This window comes from Acomys minous, assembly GCF_964271855.1.
Source record: "Acomys minous genome assembly, chromosome: 5".
Classification (NCBI taxonomy): domain Eukaryota; kingdom Metazoa; phylum Chordata; class Mammalia; order Rodentia; family Muridae; genus Acomys; species Acomys minous.
In genome coordinates, this window is record NC_140494.1 from 68,920,224 (window position 1) to 68,939,587 (window position 19,364).

The 19,364-nt window shown below is 35.0% G+C and overlaps 1 protein-coding gene across 9 annotated transcripts in view; it reads right to left on the reverse strand.

Annotated features, from left to right (window-relative positions):
* GRIA4 (glutamate ionotropic receptor AMPA type subunit 4) overlaps nt 1-19,364 on the reverse strand; it is a 357,129-nt gene that overhangs the window by 79,029 nt on the left and 258,736 nt on the right. For all 9 annotated transcript variants that reach the window (XR_014779500.1, XM_084783081.1, XM_084783080.1 and 6 more), the window contains exons 6-7: nt 12,563-12,616; nt 4,500-4,658 (exon numbers count right to left, since the gene is read on the reverse strand). Coding sequence is in view for 8 of the 9 variants with exons in the window: in XM_084783081.1 (XP_084639207.1) it covers nt 4,500-4,658; nt 12,563-12,616 (213 nt within the window). In the remaining variant the exon portion in view is untranslated. The remainder of the gene's footprint in view (nt 1-4,499; nt 4,659-12,562; nt 12,617-19,364) is intronic.

The following is a 19,364-nucleotide window of genomic DNA, read 5'->3' on the forward strand; positions in this document are numbered from 1 at the left end:
CTTAGAGTTTTGGTGTTTTTTTTTTTTTTTTTGTCCTGGTCGTCAACCAGAATGGAGCAGTGAGTTCTGCTTCTCAACATTTGTATGGATAGAAGACAAACATGGGCAGAATCAGATCGCAGTCAAAGGAATTGGACTTTGAAAGGGAAGGACTAAAATAAATTCAAGTTCTGTTACACATTGGTTTGTAGAATATAAATATGGAAAACAAAGCATAAAAATAAATAACTATTTACTGCTATTGTTGTGAGATGTATTTTCATGGATTTCCTGAGAGCTGGGTGTAGAATGTAGGCAGCCCAGGCTAGGAAAGTGAGAATATGGAGGATTGTTAGTGGGTGGTCATGGCCCTACAGGAGTTTTCAGAAGTGAAATATTAAGTGAGGTAAGTCCTTGCTGAGAATTGCAGAATATAATATCATGGAGAGTGTAGAGGAAGGTCATGGAGAAGGTGGAACTTGAGGTAGAAGAAAGCTGCGATAGAGGGATAGCATAGATAAAGGGGAAGGCCTGTGGAGGTGAACACTTGCGCTGGGTGAGTGACACAAGAGCAGAATAGTGCTACTTATCTGGGGCATCAGAAAAGTGGCAGAGAATTGTAAAATCAAAGGACCTTTGTTATAATAATAATAATAATAATAATAATAATAATAATAATAATAATAATAATAGCCGGGCGTGGTGGCCCACACCTTTAATCTCAGCACTCAGGAGGCAGAGGCAGTGGGATTGATGTGAGTTCAAGGCCAGCCTGGTCTACAAAGTTAGTCTAGGACAGCCAAGGCTACACAGAGAAACCCTGTCTTGAAAAAAAAACAAAAAACAACAAACAAACAACAACAACAACAATAATAATAATAATAATAATAATAATAATAAATATATATTTCTTTTCATATAAGAAAGTGATAAGATCAGAGATGATGTGTTGATTTTTGGGTTAAACATTAACCAACCAAAATATGATTCAGTTCATTATATTCAACTCTCATTATTTATTCATGGACTCTGTTGTTGAACTTGCTTAGTCATTACTATTAATTTGCAATCTCCAAATCAATATTTAACTGATAACTTTTGTAGGCACTTATGATCATATACAGAGCAGTGAAACATTTGATTTATCCAAAATACAAAGTTCTAGCACTAGTTAAATAAAGAAACACTAGTTTTTTGTTTCTGTTTTCATGTAGGCACATGAATTTTGTGGCCCAATAGGTTTTATTTTCCTTATTTTACAGCATAATACAGCCTCAAACATAACATTGATTGCTGCCTAATGATCATAATGTGAGAAACCTCTGGTGTGTCTGATAAATATATGTATTAAATAAATTTCCTTTGAGCATTGACTATAGGTCAATGTTAGTGAAGCAAAAATAAGCTAACTAAAATAAATAAAGCAAGATTATGTGTTGATTGACAGAAGGTTACAATTAGAGGGTCTTAAAAGTAATCCTACATGTCTTCTAAGAACTATGGCTTAATAATTGTTTCACATATTACTTGAGGAAGTTCTTCAGAACATAATCACTGATGGTAAAAATTGACTGTATATGTATATTAAATGGCTTTTGGGTGCTCAGAATCATGCTAAGGTCTGTGAAAACTTTATATGTAGTATGATTTCTGTTATAATGTGCTATATAGTTTTATTTGTGAAAATGGTTTAAATATAAATAGATATCAATGAACCAGAATTATTATAAACATACCTCACAAATTATAACAATAAATATCCCAAAGCAATATTATGAAGAACTCAAGTTTGAGATAATAAAAAAAAAAAGGGACATTAAAATGATCATATTATATATTGTATGGAGCTCTGAGCTTTTTCACTATTTATTTATTTATTTATTTATTTATTTATTTATTTTTGTTTTTTGAGACAGAGTTTCTCTGTGTTGCCTTGGCTGTCCTGGGCCTGCTTTGTAGACCCAGCTGGCCTCAAACTCACAGCTATCCATCTGCCTCTGCCTCCTGAGTGCTGGGATTATAGGTATGTGTCACCATGTCCGGCTCTCTGTCCTTTTTAAAAAAGCCAGTTTGACCATGTCCCCTGGATGGTGAGGCTTGGTGTCACTCAGTGGGATAGCAAGCTACCAAGAAGAGACTTGGCACCCTATGAGAATATACAGGGAGAGGAAGTCCCCCTCAGTCACAGTCATAGGGGAGGAGAGTAAGAGGAAAATGGGAGGGAGGGAGAAATGGGAGGATATAAGGGATTGGATAACAATTGAGATTTAATATGAATAAATTAATAAAATATATTTAAAAAATTAAAAGCCAGTTAGGGAAGCGTTATTTACTATGATTAGACTAATTAACTCTGCAAAGAAAAATTTGAGAGAGCAGTGTGGGTTCACTTTTTAGGCCTCTTTTTATAGAAAAAATGTAAATTGGGTTTTTAAAAAAAATGGTGACAAGATTTTCACAAGCAAATTTTTACAGAAGCACACTGCAGATCAGATTATTTGACAGATCATGTTGGCAGAATATCTTATCAAGGCAGAGTCCATCTAAGGTGTGAGTCAAATTCCATAGGGTGGGAGCATGCCAAATTCCAGAAACAGATTAAAGCACAGGACTTCTGATCTTTGGGTGGCAAATTACCATATTCAGTTAACATCTGACATGCATTCAAATATTAAACAATGATTAACAGATAGTGGACATCCAATAAATACATCACTTTGAAGTTACTTGATTTTATAAGGCACCTTTCTAATTCTAATACTGAAAAAAAGGAAATCAACAGCCAATTTAAAACGAACCAAAACAAAACCCAAAATAAAAACAGAAGAAAAAACCTTATAGCTAGAAAATACAATAGCTGATTATACTTCATTGATCTTAGTTTTCCTATGTTTGAATTTCAAATTACATATTAAAACTCTTTTGAATTGCATAGTTGAGAACGATTAAAGATTAAAACTCATTATGTGGTGCTCAAAAAAAGCCTAAGCTGGAGTCAGAGCAGAATACTATCATTGAGATGATATCTAGGGCCCATCATTTTGGATGAAACAAAATGCACCCACAAGAAGAGAAACTTGTCAGCTTCCTCTGCAAATGCTATTGACACACTCAGCATACATAGATACATATATATGATTTTATATACATATATACATACATATACATACATACATACATACATACATACATACATACATACATAAAATCAGATGGCTTTATCTTTTGAGGAACTGACATTCACATCTTGAATGTTTACCATTTTTTCCCAAGTACCTCTCTCTCTGCCTTAAATCTATGTTAAACTCATTTCTTGATAATGTACAATTTCATCTAATATACATAACCAAAATAAACTTATGTGGTAAATACAAATATAAATTATATATATATTATATCATACCATATCATAATCATACACGTACATTTATAAAGATGACCTGGTGATTAAAAGCACTTGTTGCTGAATTTTGTTGCTCACTTCTGCTAGAAATCACATCTACATGTGCCTGGCACCCTCTTCTCGCATCTTTGGGTACACTCAGATACAGAAATCCATACATAGACACACAGATACAGAAAATTTAAAAAATACATATCAAAGAGCCCAGTGTTTTACCTTTTAATTGAAAGAAGCATTTAATCTCTAACAATTTTCTAATTTATCTACTTTCTATAAAATACTTTTTCTAGGTGGCCTTTATTTGGGTAGAAATATTAATTATGGTCATTTTCATTTAAATATTCACTAATAAAACTTTTAAAATAAAAACTTCAAAGGCGTACACATAGAAGACAACAATAATAAAATGTTTGAGCTAATATCTGTTGTTACATGAAGACATTTGAAAGTTATTTTTTTTGTGGGTGTGAACGCCTGTGTGTACGTGTGGCTTATGTATGAGCTTGCAGGGTCATGTGCTTCTGTAGTTGTGTTCACCTTCACATGGACATCTGGAGGGTAGAAGTGTACGGAGGTGACGTTCTCTGTGTTCTAAGCCTTGTTGTTTACGACAAGCCCTCTAACTCGACCCTAGGACTCCTGGCTCGGCTCTACTGGCTGCCTGGTCAACTTCTGGTCCCCACTTATCAGAGTCTGGGTTGCAGGAGTTTATTGTTGCACTAGCTTATTTTTATGTGGTGTTGGGGATACGAACTCAGGTCGTCATGCTTACATAGACATACCATCTACATAGGCCTTTAAAAAGTACTCAAAGTTTTTTGGTGCAAGGAGAATGAGAAGATGCCACAATGTGTCTGAAAGGATAAAAAAAATCATAAAATTAAAAAATTAACATGGCCTAGAGATTTTGGCTTGGCAGTTATGAACACTTGCTGCTTTTACTTACCCAGGTTCTCTTCCTAGCAGCCACATGGTGGCTTAAAACAATCAGTCACCCCAGTTCTAGACTCCCACTTCTTCTGAGGGCAGCAGGCATGTACATGGTACACAGACATTTAAAATGTCCTAAAGGTTTTTAAAGGATAACAGTACACAATACTCAAAAGCAAACACATACCTTTGGAGGTGTTTCAGATCCTGGATACTCTCTTTGATCTAGTTTCTTCCAGCGATCCATTAGTTTGGTTACCATGGGAGTATTAAAATCTACCAACTGGAATCCAGTGACATTTGCTCCACCATGTATAAATCTCTCAAGAGAAATATCCTTGAAACCCTGTAAATTAATAGAAAAGCTCATCAGATTTAGTCCCCTGAATGCTTTGATTCTTCAACAGTGTGTAGGTTAGTGCAGATTTCCTTCCTAGTTCACACAATCACAATCCTGTTGATCCAAGAAGAAACATGTTATTCAACTGATAACTAAGCAGGTTGTTAATGAGAGGTCCGCATATGTGAACTAATAGTCAATACTATGTAAAAGGTTTTATATTATATAAAGACTTACTATATACTAGGTTCTGTTCTAAGTACATTAGAGTTTATCTTTACATCTTAACCATCCCTTAGTTACTGGGTACATCAGATTCATTTTAAGGTAAGATAACTAAGGATCAGTGGTATGAGGCAAAATCTTTTGACGGTGCATATATGATATAGCCACATTTTGATCAGACAAACCGATGGTTGTGTTCACCCTTTCTACTTAGTACTCTTTCATATAGCTTAATTTTAATTTTATTAATTATTATATCACCAGGAGAGAAAACACACAAAAGAAACCCAGGCTTTGATTCTTACCTCTGCTGTATTTTAACCTTACATTACCTCCACACCAAACCAGAAGGGTGACACCTCTAGCATCTAACACCTCAACGCTTCGGGTATGTATTCAGTAATTGTGAGTGATTATTAATTAGTTCACTTAACTAAAATTATTTTGGGCCTATTATGTGCCAGCCAAATTGACAGCTAATCAATAACATTCTCATTTCATTGAGAAGTAAACTAGACATTGCAAAACAAATTTATGTTCTAGAAATGAGAAAAACACTGCCCATCAATCCCTAGCTACCAGCGTGTCACTGTGGAGCATTTGTGTGCATTCGCCAGAATGTAGGGCAGACACACAGGCAGACAAATCATTTTACTGTTTTCTAAAAGCCGAAGTAATTCAGCTCTCGCATTAGCAACTAATTGATGAGATTATTATTTTCTTTCAGTCTTAGCTGAAATAGAAGGTCTGCTAAGCCTTCTGTGTAAGCTTCAGCCACAGCTGCAAGACCCAGGCAAATTGCTGCCCTCAGGGACACCATTAGATGCAAAATCTGTCAAACAGTCCATTGAAGGTAAAGGGAAAACAATTACTGTGTCTGATTGTAACAAATGCCTGTCAGTTATGGTTTGAATGAATGGTGGGTGGCTTGGTTCATTTTGGTTATATTTGTTTGAGTACAGGTGCATTTCCCCTTACATTTATGTCCTCATAATTTTATATAGAAAATGGATAGGATCTGGACTGTAAGACTGTTTCCTTGGCAACAGTTACTTTGGTGACCATTTGGCTTTTGTTGGAATCTACAGAAAATCGTGGAACTGAACAGGATCTATGGTCATACTATAACCAAGTTACTGGGAGGACAGTGGTTAACTATCAAAACAAACAATGTTGCTGAGAACAGGGGTGAGTCAGAAGAGCTCCCCGACATGTGGAAATAGCCTCTCATATTGCCTGCATTTCACAATGGATAGTGAACGCTCCAGATTCATTGCCAGCTTGATTTTCTTTTAAATTTCCACTTGCAGTTTGCACATCCTCTGCTTGGGAAATGTTTAGAATTATAAGAGTCCGATATCTCAATAATAATGAATGCCAATCCATAAACCAGTTACATCAACAATGTGAATAAAAGCCCATATGTTATGTTTTACCTGGTTCAGATGAATACTTCTTTTGCATTTTACACACTAACTCATGTCGAGGCAGCTCCTGTACAGTTACCAGAAGGAGACCAAGGAGAATGAGGAAAATTCTCCCTGACCACATTTTAAAACTTACTGTGAAGAGATGAGGTAGTTGCTGTTGATGCACAAGTGGATTAAGGCAGAAAAATTGAAACACCCAGAAAGCACAAAAGAAGTAGGACAGCGCTGGCAAGTGGTTGACTCTTAACTGTGTCACTGTTATTGTACAAAACTGCTAGACTGAATGTTAGATGAATTGTGTCTGGTTCCCACCTTGAAGCCAATAAAGTACCTAAACAAGGATGAATCACTTACTCTATGTATTATTTCTTTTTTTTTTTTCAGACTAAAAAGCCATTTTTATCAAGAAGGTCTTTATCTCCCTCTCCAATCTGGAAAACAATATACACAAACTTTTGCTGCCTGAAGAACAATAAAATTGAAAATTTACACAAAATTAGACATCTACAAAATTCACATTAAACTGCCTTTCAATGACTATCAATAGGTAACACTAAGAATTCAAGCACAAGTACGCTGACCCTCTGCTCACACTGTAGTCAAAAAAAACTATGAGATGCAAATAGTAAAATAATGACAGTTACTATGCTTATCAAAATAAATACTTCAACAGAGACAGAATATTTCTTTACTTTTTCTTGAAGTATGAGTGGTGTCTCTCTCTCTCTCTCTCTCTCTCTCTCTCTCTCTCTCTCTCTCTCTCTCTCTGTGTGTATGTGTGTGTGTAATAGATTCAATTAGTCTTCAGTTACACATCTTTTTTTATTAATTCATTCATACCACATTTCAATTGTTACCCCAACCCTTCTATCCTCCAATTCCTCCCTCCCTCCCTCTTTCACCCTATTCCCCTCCCCTATGTCTGTGACTGAGGGAGACCTCATTCCCCTGTATATGCTCATAGGGTATCAAGTCTCTTCTTGGTAGCCTCCTATCCTTCCTCTGAGTGCCACCAGGTCTCCCCATCCAGGGGATGTGGTTAAATATGGGTCACCAGAGTACGTGTGAAAGTCAGTCCCCACTCTTCACTCAGCTGTGGAGAATGTCCTGTCCATTGGCTAGATCTGGGTAGGGGTTTGATGTTTACTGCATGTTTAGTCCTTGGTTGGTGCCATAGCTTGAACAGAACCCCTGGGCCTACATCTGCCCACCATAATCTTCTTGTAGGTTTCTAGGACCCTCTGGATCCTTCTATTTCCCTATTCTTCCATAATTCTCTCGCCCAGAGTCCCAATAGGATGTCCTCCCCTCTGTCCCACTTTCCTGGTAGGTGAAAACTTTCATAGGACATGCCCCTTGGGCTGTGTCCAAATATAAGTGAGTATATACCATTTGAGCCTTTCTGCTTCTGGGTTAACTCACTCATTATGATCATTTCTCATTCATTCCATTTGTCCACCAAATTCTGGAATGCCTTGTTTTTAATAGCTGAGTATTACATAGTGTAAATATATCACAGTTTCTTTATCCATTCTTCTACTGAGGGACACTTAGGCTGTTTCCACATTCTGCTTATTACAAATAAGGCTGCTATGAACATGGTTGAGCATATGTCTAGTTACACATGTTAAATTTGCTATAGCTTTATTCTTTTAAAAGACAGATCTTTTTTGTACAAGATTGTTTTAGCTATTCTGGGATTTTTGTTTTTCCATATGAAGTCCAGAATTGAACTTTCAATGTTTTTAAAAAATTGTGTAGGTATTTTGATAGGGATTGCATTGAATCTGTAGATTGCTTTTGGTAGGATGGCCATTTTTACTATGTTAATTCTCCCGATGACTTTCTCACGTACTCTGGTGCCTCATATTTGACCATGTCCCCTGGATGGGGAGACCTGGTGGCACTCAGAGGAAGGACAGCAGGTTACCAAGAAGAGACTTGATATCCTATGAGCATATACAAGGGGAGGAAGTCCCCCTCAGGAACAGTCATAGGGGAGGGGAATAAGGGGAAAATGGGAGGGAGGGAAGAATGGAAGGATACAAGGGATGGGATAACCATTAAGATGTAACAAGAATAAATTAATAAAAAAGAAAGAAAAATATAAAAAAAGACAGATCTTAGTGTTTTTCTTAGATATGAACTGAATCTAACCCTTCAAACTGTATATGCCACATATAATTTTTTTCTATAAATTTTCTTCATCATGGTGTCTTATCACTGTAAGAGAAAAGTAACTGAGACAGACCCTCAGTGGGTGCAGGCTTGAGCAACAGGTGAAGGGATCATCAATTCAATTATTCTCATAAGAAGTGACTTCACCTCTAGGTTCAAGCAATGTGCCAGTTCTACAGAAGCTAGAACACGTTACCACTGTGACATGAAGGATGTAAATGTATACCATTTTGTCAAGGTAGTATGAAATATGCACTGAATGATAGCTAACTGAGAAGACGAATTCTACTTAAAGGTACTAAACACTGCTACTGAGTATTAACAACTCATTGCATCTTTACTCAAAAAGAACTTGTAAAATATTTTTAAAAAACTTATTAGAATGTGTTTTTATTTCAGCCAAACACAGTAAGAAGGCAATATTTCTTTGAGATTTCTTAATTTGTTTCTTGGTTAGTATGGTTATTTTATGTGAGCATATCTGCTTGTATTAGATTTTTGGAGACAGGGTCTCATTTTGCATATAGCTGAGAATTTACTATGAGCCTGTACAGGCCTTGAATTTGTGACAATCCACCAGCATCAGATGAATTCTAGGACTAGAGGTGTTAGTCTCAATCCTTGACTTTCCTTAAGATGGTGTTAGGTCTACATAGATGTTTTAAGTTGATAGAGATGAGATATGATAGATATTGATTTACATTCAGAATTTTAGATTCACCAATATAAGAAAGATGTTTTCTTCAAGGTTGCCAAATACAAATAGTCAAAACACTATCAGTGTAACATTAACACAATTCCTGAAGTTTTTGTGATTCTTCCTACTGGATGTAGTTTATTTTATATATGTGTAAATAAAAAAATTTTTTTAAAAGGTGGAAAAAAAAGGTTTTACTTGATGAGTATCTTACAAAGTTGCCCAAGCTCACCTAGCACTTCCATAACCCAGGGTGGCCTTGAACTTAATATCTTCCTGCACCTTCCAGGTGCTGGAATTACAGAAATGAGCAACCATATTTAGTCAGAGGACTGATCATTTTAAAATACCATATTTAAGTCCTTATTCTCTAGATTGTTAGCCTTGTTTAAAAGATAAAAGGCATCCTTGATTTTGAAAAAAATCATACTTATGAATTCATAGTACAATTTTACACATATTGATGTTTATTTAGTTTTATTATATTTCTGGTAAATATAGGTTTTTACCTTATATCTACTGCCTTGATTTTTAATCTGTGACTAAGCCATTCTGCTAAAATGAATCTAGAATATATGTAACCACCTGGTAATAAGGTTTGCCAGCTTTAATGATGGGTGAAGTAATTATTTCCCATTAATTTTAAGCTATAATTTAATAATTATAATTATTTTAAAAAGTCAATTCAGAAAGCTTATCTTATTAAAAATACAATAAATGTTTATCTATTGACTTTGTAACCTATATACTTGCTGAACTCATTTATTGGTCCAATAATTATTTTTAATATTCTCTTATGATATTCTTATATGCTAAGCCTCGTTTCTCAATCTGGGTCACTTTTATTTCCTTTTGGCCTACAGCTTTTGGTAAGATGTATGTTATAATGTTCAGTAAAGGTAGTGTGATAGATAGCACATCCCTATCTTACTTCTATTCTTTTTTTACTTTAAAGACAAGATCACTTTTAGCTTAGGCTGGTCTTGACCTTGCTGTGTAGCTTGGGATGAACTTAAAGTTCTGATACTCTTGATTATAGCCCTCAGTGTTAGGATTGCATGCCTGCCTGCACCATCATATTGAGTTTATGTGGTGCTGATGATGGAATTCAAGGCTCTAAGCATGCTAGGCAAATTCTCTCCTAACTGCACTACCTCTCTAGCTCCCTATCTCATTGTTTTTTTTTAAATATATACATTCATATTATTACACTTAAATAAAATAATCTACATACAGGAAAAAGAGCCACAACACAACCAGGAATTATATAAATGTTACACTGAGAGCGTTTTGGCTGTCTGCATTTGGCAGCCTTGAAGAAAACATCTTTTCTATCTTGATGCATCTAAAATTCTTAATGTAAATCGATATTTATCATATTTCATCTCTATCAATTTAAAACATCTATCTAGATCTAAAAACATCTTAACCCCTACATAATTAAGCTTAATTGTAAAACTAAACTATCTGGCCTTCAACCTTATCAGAGACTTGAGAAGGAATAAAATTAATTAATTACCTGAGTAAACAAGAAATGCAGGTTAGCAGCTTCTAAAATGGAAAGAGGGAGAGAGAGAAAGAGAGAGAGAGAGAGAGAGAGAGAGAGAGAGAGAGAGAGAGAGAGAGAGAGAGAGAGAAGGTTTGCTGCAGAAACAGTCACCCAAACTCTCTGTAACATTGGAGCATCATCTTCAGCCTTTTGGACCAATAGATCTGATAGACACGTTTGTGAGGCAGGAATTATTGAGGACTTGCTTACCCTGTCTTGGCAGAGTTTGGCAGCCGACTCTGCCTGCATCCAAGTTTGCCCATTTTTATGCAGATTTCTATCTATGACCAAAATCTTGTCTTTAGTTTCAATGAAATCAGTCTTTAGCACTAAGTTGAAATGTTAACACAAAATTTTATCTGGATTCTGAACAAATTTTTTATTTGGGAATCTTGTATACGTAGTTATTAAGAAATGGGTTTCGATCGGCTAAAAGAACTGAGACTAGTTATTCTAAATGGATGGGTGAATGCCATGAGAATCCATATTAATACTGTATAATACAACACAGCTGAGTTCATGTCACTGGTCTAATCACGATAAAAGCTTGATATTTCTATTGATTGTTATGCTCTACTTCTAAGAAACAGACACTTTTCTATTTTATATGTTGATATTTATTATAAATATGCTGCCACCCACTGAGAGTGTTTAAAGTACGACCAGAGATCCATTAGTGGGCTATAAATGTAATTTCATTCCATTTTGCATTGTCTTATTTATTCTAACTGCCAATGTAAGCCGCTCATTTTTATGATAGCTTATAACATATTGATTTCCTTCTCTGAATTATATTGTTTAAAAGAAATAGATGTCAAAAACAGCCCATTATTTAGAAACTCATTATATAATGTCAACAAGAATATAGATATACTTAATCATAAGCTTTTATGATACATTGATTAATAGCAAAATGTATTTGCTTCAATATTTATATTTTTATAAATAGATGGCACATAAACTGTGAGGCTACTAGAAGAAATAAAAAATGTAGGTCAAATTTGCTGATATGATAATTTACTTGCCATTGCTATATTATATTGTTTCAGCTCTATGCTGAAATCCAGTTCACCAAATACTGGACCTCTCTCTATGAATACGGCACACTCGACATGCAGAAAAGTGACAAGACTGAGTCTCCTCTCCGTCCTTTACTTGTTTTCCTGCTTAAGATTAAGATTCTCCCAGATGAAACATGTGATGTGAAGTAATAGAAAAAACATGGAGTTAGTGTTGCCTTTCCTAGGGTAAGCCACACAGAGAAGAAAGGTCTAAGATAGTAAAACAGAGAATGAGACCCGATAGTTCCAGTTCTATCAAGCTGGTGGGTTAACCAGAGGTACTCAGCGAGCCTTGTTAGCTACTCTGCTCTATAAAGACTTGTCTGAGGCCTGCAAGCAGTTCTTTCCAATGCTTTATTATCCATCTCTAGGTGAGTTCAGAGGCTGACGAAGTTGTAAAACATATTATTCCCATTCAAATTATTTGTGTAATTAACAATTATATCTTCTTTTTCTTAAAATTAGAGAATATATTTATCTGTAGTATTTATTATTTAAACAGACAAAAAGAAAGTATTTAATTTGACAGTTGATGTCGTGGTAAAGCAAACATAATAATAATCATTAAAGATCTTCATGGCAAACCAAATCCAGTTTTGCATAAAACACATACTGAGTTCTACATTAAAATAGGGTGGTTATTTATTTTACTAACATAACTTGAAATCCAGTGAATAATGTAGTTTATCCATTGATTAGAGCATTATTTTAATAAAAAACCCTATATACGTCATTAATTTTAGTAAAAATAGAAAAACAAGATTTCTTACCAAATTTGCGATGATATAATGGTAGCCTTTGACATGCTTCCCAACACTCACAATCTATGAATACAAAAGATGAGAGGAAAATCAATTTAATTTTATTGAAACATTACTTATAACAGTAAAAGAGTACATGAAGTTTTGGGAGAAAGAGTTAGTAGCGATATAAGAGGAGTTGGTGGACAAAGAATGGGAAGGGGAATTTGATCAAAACAGATTCTAGTCATTCATGAAATTCTAAATAAATAAATACATAAATAAATACATAAATAAGAAAATAACCAGGGCTGGTGGGATGGACCACTGGCTAACCCGATGAACTCACTTTTATCCCTATGACATACTTTGTGGATGGAGAGAAACAGTATAAGTTGTCCTGTGAACCACATAAAAATGCCACAAGTGCACAAAATAAATTAAAAATTAATTAACTACTACAGCATAATTATATATAGAAGTGTGATGGAAAAACAATGTCATTTGTCTTATATAACTAGAACATTATAATCAGAAGCACTCGTATATCACATTAATATATACTCTAAAGCAAAACCATTATTTTATTTTATTCCTACTTTATTAATTACAAATAATTTTCTCTTCCCTTTTTGCAAAATGAAAATATTATAATTTCCTTAGACAGATCAATAGTGCTATGAACCAACTGTTCATAAATATTTCTCAAGAGAGAGTACATTAACACAGAAACAAAACAATTTTGATTCAAAGAATTTATTCTTCAATAAACATAAATATCAGATAGGTGAAATGAAAAAAAAGAATGTTAGTGAGTGCAATTGTTGGTTATGTACAGATTGACGTGCAGAGGAACTGCTGAGTTTCCTCATCTGGTAACAACAGATAAATTCAAGAAAGCACGATAGAAAGTAGGTGGAAGATAAAATGAAGAAAATTACTAGAAAGGCGCTGTTTTCAGGGTCTTGTCCTTAGAAAGGTGACTCTGAAACTCCTAAGATATCAGCACTCTACCCAGCATCCCCAAAGTGGGGTGCAAAGTTGAGTACAAGAGCTTCAACTTTTTCTGTCTAGACCATTTTCATTTGAGGAATTTTTATATATCCCCTCTTTGTATTTAGGCCCATGTAAGCATATTTGCTGATAATAAAACAGTAACTGGTAGGATGGTTCAAACTTTCTGACCTTGTGGACTGACTTTCAATTTTGAAAATATTTCAGGAAAAACCTCTTGAGGTACCCAGTCCCAAGAGAGTAAGCATTTGCATGTGGCCACTTTTATGATTATTTTTCAGATTGTAGATTTTCAAATCTCTGTGGGTGGTACAAATTAAAAATTTAATCTGATTGAGGAAGGCTGTGATAACTGTTAGGAAAGATGGCTTCACTAACATACTAAACTCAGACCAAAACAAAACACGCTCAGTGAACGCTCCAAATAATTGGCACATAGTTTTTTGCTCCATTTTGATTGTGTTCTTGACAGTATTATGTCTTTACACAGGATCTGACCTTGGACTTATTATCTTGCCTGATGTTAAAGTTTTTCTTGGTAAGCATTGAATTCCTATCAGCCCAGCCCATCCATCTCCTACCTTTATTATAGTCACCTTTTGTTCTTACCCATTGAATATTTTCTTTATTTTTTATGTTTAGCTATAAATTTTATGACATTTTACATAGAGTTTGAACATTTAAAGATCTGTTCAATGCACCTAGCCTATAATTTATCTATCAAATCAAACCTCCTTTGTGAATCTTGCATAAAGGTGAGAACCAAAAATAAGGCTGCTGAATTATGAAGAAAAATCAGTAAGAAGATATCCAAGCTACCTTTCTATTTCTGCAATAAAGGATTTAATCAAAAGCAAGTTTGAGGAGAAACGGTTTATTTAGTTTACAGGTTACAGTGGACCATCAAGTAAGCCAAGACAGATACTCAAGGCAGGAAGTTTGAGATAGGAAATGAAGCAGAGGAAGTGGAAGAACATTGATTACAGGCTTGCTTTCCATGGCTTGCTCAACCTGCTTTCTTATAAAACTCAGGGCTATCTGCCCAGGGATGGCACCACCCACAGTGGCCTGGGCACTCTCCACTAATCAAGAAAATGCCCCCACTGATTTGTTTACAGGTCAATTTGATGAGTCATTTTCTTAATTGAGATTCCCTGTTCCCAGATGACAATATCGAGTGGACAAAACACTAACCAGCACAGAAGCCACTTTGTATAATGTTTGAGCATCATCTTCTGCATTATTGTACAGTTAGCTTATGATTTTCATGTTATTGCTGTCAAAACCCTTTGCCAGCTAAAAAAACAGTTTAGGGCATAAACATTAGTGTTAAATTACACTAAAAAAGAAATATATATATATATATATATATATATATATATATATATATATATGAACATGAAATGAAGAAGGCAAGATCATTTAATGCCCTGGAAATCTCAGGAATAACCAGTACCATAGACATCAATAGCAAGTACTTGTTAACCAGAACTTAGAGGAGAAAATGAATAAACTTGAACTTAATCTGTTGAACAGATTTCTACCACTTGACCTCAGCTAACTCTGCTGCCAACCAGCAATCAATTCTGCACCTCTTTTTGATTCACTACATCTTCCTCTGCTGTGGTTATCTATGCCTCTTTGAACTCTCTTAAGCCCCAGGCTTACCCTGCATCTGCATTCTTTATTGTAATAATATTTTTTATATTTTCACATATACAATTTATATTGTTATACATATATAAAATAAACTACGAAGAACAAGAAGAACCACGAAACAATCAGGAATTATATACATGTTACATTCACAGTGTTTTGGCTATTTATATTTGGCAACCTTGAATAAAACATTTTCCTATCTTGGTGAGTCTAAAATTCTGAATGTAAATCAATATTTATCATATCTCATCTCGATTAACTTAAAACATCTGTTTAGAACTTACAACATCTTAACCCCTAAACAACTAAGCTTAGCTATGAAATTAAACTATTTGGTCTTCAACCCCATCAGAGTCTTGAGAAGGAATAAAATTAATTACTTGAGTAAACAGGAAGTGCAGGATAGCAGCTTCCAAAGTAAAAAAAAAATGACAGAGACAGTTTGCTGCATATTATAGAATTAGCCTATGATTTTCATGTTATTGCAGTCAAAACCCTTTGCCAGCTTAAAAAATCTATTTAGGGCATAAACACTAGTGCTAGAGCAACACACAGAGCTGCTAGAAAATTTGGTCCTGGTCACTCATATGAAAACAGTTAAGTCTAGATTGTTACCAAGAACCTACAACCAAATAAAGCTTATGCTATGTTTCCTTAAAGGCTAAAGACTCTTCAAACCATGGAGAACAGATAGGGACAAAATTCTGGAAGAAAGATCTTACAGTGTGATGAGCACTGACGTTTGGAGACAGGGGGCCTTAGAGAGCAGATGTCCGAAAATACCTGCCTAAAGATTCTGGACGCGGAGCTGTTGCCAAGCCAACTTCTTTACTGTGACAAAGCACACGTACCACACACAGTGTAGGGAGGCTTCTTCATCTTTCCTCTCCTTGAAGTAGCCTTGGCTAGGACTGTACCCAAGATAGAAATTTCTTTATGAAAAATGTACGGTGCATACTCGAAAGAATATTGAATATTGTGCTATGTAAAGAGTGCTCTATAAAAATCTTAAACATTTTGAGGATTGTTTTAAATGCACAATATCAGACTTATGGTTTTACCAAAGTAGAGAATATTTTACATTTAAATATAAACCTGAGTGATTTCACCCTCAGTAGAGATCAGATCCTGTGTGCTTGGCATTAGTTGTTTGATAGAGAGACAGTTTGAGATGGAAGTTATTAATCTAAAATATTTCTGCCCTCTTCAAGGGTGGTTGGTCATGTTGTCATAGAAAAACAGTATTAAATGGGGACTTGGCTATAAAATATAAGTATCAGCTTTCAAAATGACAAGAAGACTTAGCGATAAGGAAGCTGAACCACCTGGAATGAAACTAGGGGAATGTGACTAGATTAAAAGTAATTATTAAGTGTCCGCTTAGAGTTTTGAAAACAGGTTGGGAAGGATACAACAGCTATATTGATTGTCATTGTCAAACATACATGCTTAAGAGTGATGAAAATTTGAATCATTCAATTGCTTTTATCTTCTGTTTTAGGAAGTAAATACTTCTTTAGAAGTATCTCTAATGATGGTTAAATAATTCAGTTGTAAAGCCAGGGTATGCATCTCAACAAGTGTGTACCATGAGGTTAACATACGATAGTAGTATGCTAAATACCATTAATATAATTTCAAAATCATTTTTAATTGATTAAAAATTCCTATCTTTATACCCACAGATTAGTGTTGCTCTCAAACCTTGTCACAGAAATTTAAACAAGGGGTCATCAGCTAATGCAGAAACTCACAACTGCTTAAAGCACAGAGAATAAGTGTCTGTGGTGTGCTCAACCACAAATGGAACATATATATCAAAGCTTTTATTCAATGGCTAAGGGACTATTTTTAAAGAGGTGACAAGAAGATTACAAGAGTCAGATTATAAGATCCAGATTGAAACAGTGTCTTTTGGACATGATAGGACCAAGGTACTCATGAATTTATATCACCTGTGGTTTCTTGCTCAAGACCTGGACAGAATCAAATCAGTTGACTCTATAGACTAGAGTATGTAGAAGCTCACACGATCCTCCCACTCCAAATGAGGGGCTGTTGGCAGTTAATAGGTTCTGAGAAAGTCAGTTTTCTTTAAGAGTGTTGTCTTTGGTAAATGATGCTCCAGTGGGGGGGTCTATATGCAACAGTATGTAGTCAGCACATACTGGACTAAGTGAAAAAAAAAAAAGACATGAAGCTTTGGGTTTTAGGGAAGAGGACTGGATCCAAGAGGAGATAGATGGAGGAGAATGGGGAAATACCATTAAAATATATTGTATACATGACTAAAGTACTAAAAGAATAAAAAAATATTACACTAAAAAAGAAAAAAGTTAAATTAGTATAATTTTCTAAAGCATTAGTATAATTTATTCATTTTGATGCATAAAGCAATTGAAGTTTTGGCTTTTAATACATAGATTGTATGTAAAGTCTTTGTGTATCAATTGTTAATAAAACACTCAGAGGTTCTTTCATGAAGGGTTCTGTACATTACCTCAAACTATTACTATGATGCTCTGACTGCTCTTCCAGGCAATGCCTCCCAGCTAAAGGCACACAATGGCACACTTAAGTGTGAAGGCTTTTGCTTTATCCTTTAATGTGATTTTATAAATTAGGTAGGAAGTCCTTGCTCAGATGTCATTCTCCTCCAAAGAACTACATGGAACTGGTAAATGCCTTCAGTGGCCATGGTGCTGAGACTATTCTCCTACTACACACAGGAAGATACTGCAAGAGCATGCTTGCTAATATTTCCCATAAATATCTTTTGATGTTTGCGCTCAAGATGCTTCAAAATATCTTACTTAAAAACCAAAACCTTTACTTTACTTCAGTCTTGGCAGCACACAAATAAATGCAACAGGCAGTTTTCACAAACAAACTACTGATTGAAACTACAACCTTTTAAGAGCATATCAAAATTTTATGTCAAGGCAAGGAATATACAAATGAAATGAAAATAAAGCAAGCAAACAAAGAATAACAAGGCCGAGCATTGTGAGAAGGGTTTAGTGGGAAATGGGGAATATGAGTCCTAGGCAGCTCTTTTAAAGGAGGATATATGCCTCTGTGTTGTGTGTGTGTTTTGAATTTACTTCACTTTCTGAAGATGATGTCAAGACTATAAAATTTTCTGAGAGTAAATTTTTTTTTTCAGGAAGGGAAGGAAGGGGGAAGTTGTGAATAAGTGAATTTTCTCTCATGTGAAGTTCTTCATAAAATCTGACTGATTTACTGTAAGGAAAGATAGGGTCTGTCTCTGGGGCTAGCATCTTGCTCAGACCTGAGTCCACTCTTTGTTGGTGGTTGTAATAGATTGCTGGTATCCAGTTTCTCTTCATGCCTTTGCCGTTCCCTGCATACTCACTAATCTGCTAAAAGCTGTCCATGCTTTCTCTGGCCACTAGCTAGGCTAGGATATATTTTCTAAATCGCTCCACTTAGATATTCACTTCCTCTAGTTTATTCCATAATTGTTCAAAATAGCACCACCAGCCAGGGCCCAGTGCTTAAATACACAAATGTGTTAGGGGCATTTGGGCTTCCACATCACATCTGGTTGCATTTAAGTTTTTTTGATTACATTTGGGCCTATTGTCTGATCATTTTTTTCTCTTTTACATTTTAAAATTATTGATTTTTCTATATTTTCTTGGAAGAATAGCAGACAAGTAAAATGCAGAAAAGCTTCATAAGAAGATGCCTGGCATGGCAGGGTAAACAAGGTTTAAATTGTTTCTTTGCTATAGCAGTTTTTCATACTTTAATATGATAATGATGTATATACTGTAAGTCTCAAAACTGGCATATACAGTTTGCTAAACTGTTTACAAATTATTAAAAAGTAAGTACGGCCATTCTCCCTATAACCTTGCTCTAACTCCTGCTCTGAAACATCCAAGACTTTATGTTATTTTAGCATTTCCTTGCCACAAACATGAGGATATGTCCACACTTTCAGTCAGTCTTGAATGTCTTTTGCTCAGTTTTCTTCCTAGGAGCTTCTAACTCATCATGTTTGATTTCATTATTTAAACAACATTGATTATTGGATATATTGTTTTGCTATGTTTTCCTTTGAGTTCCTGCAATAATAAGATTGACATTGATGTAACTCACAACAAGGCATGGAAACTATGTTTCAGTACAT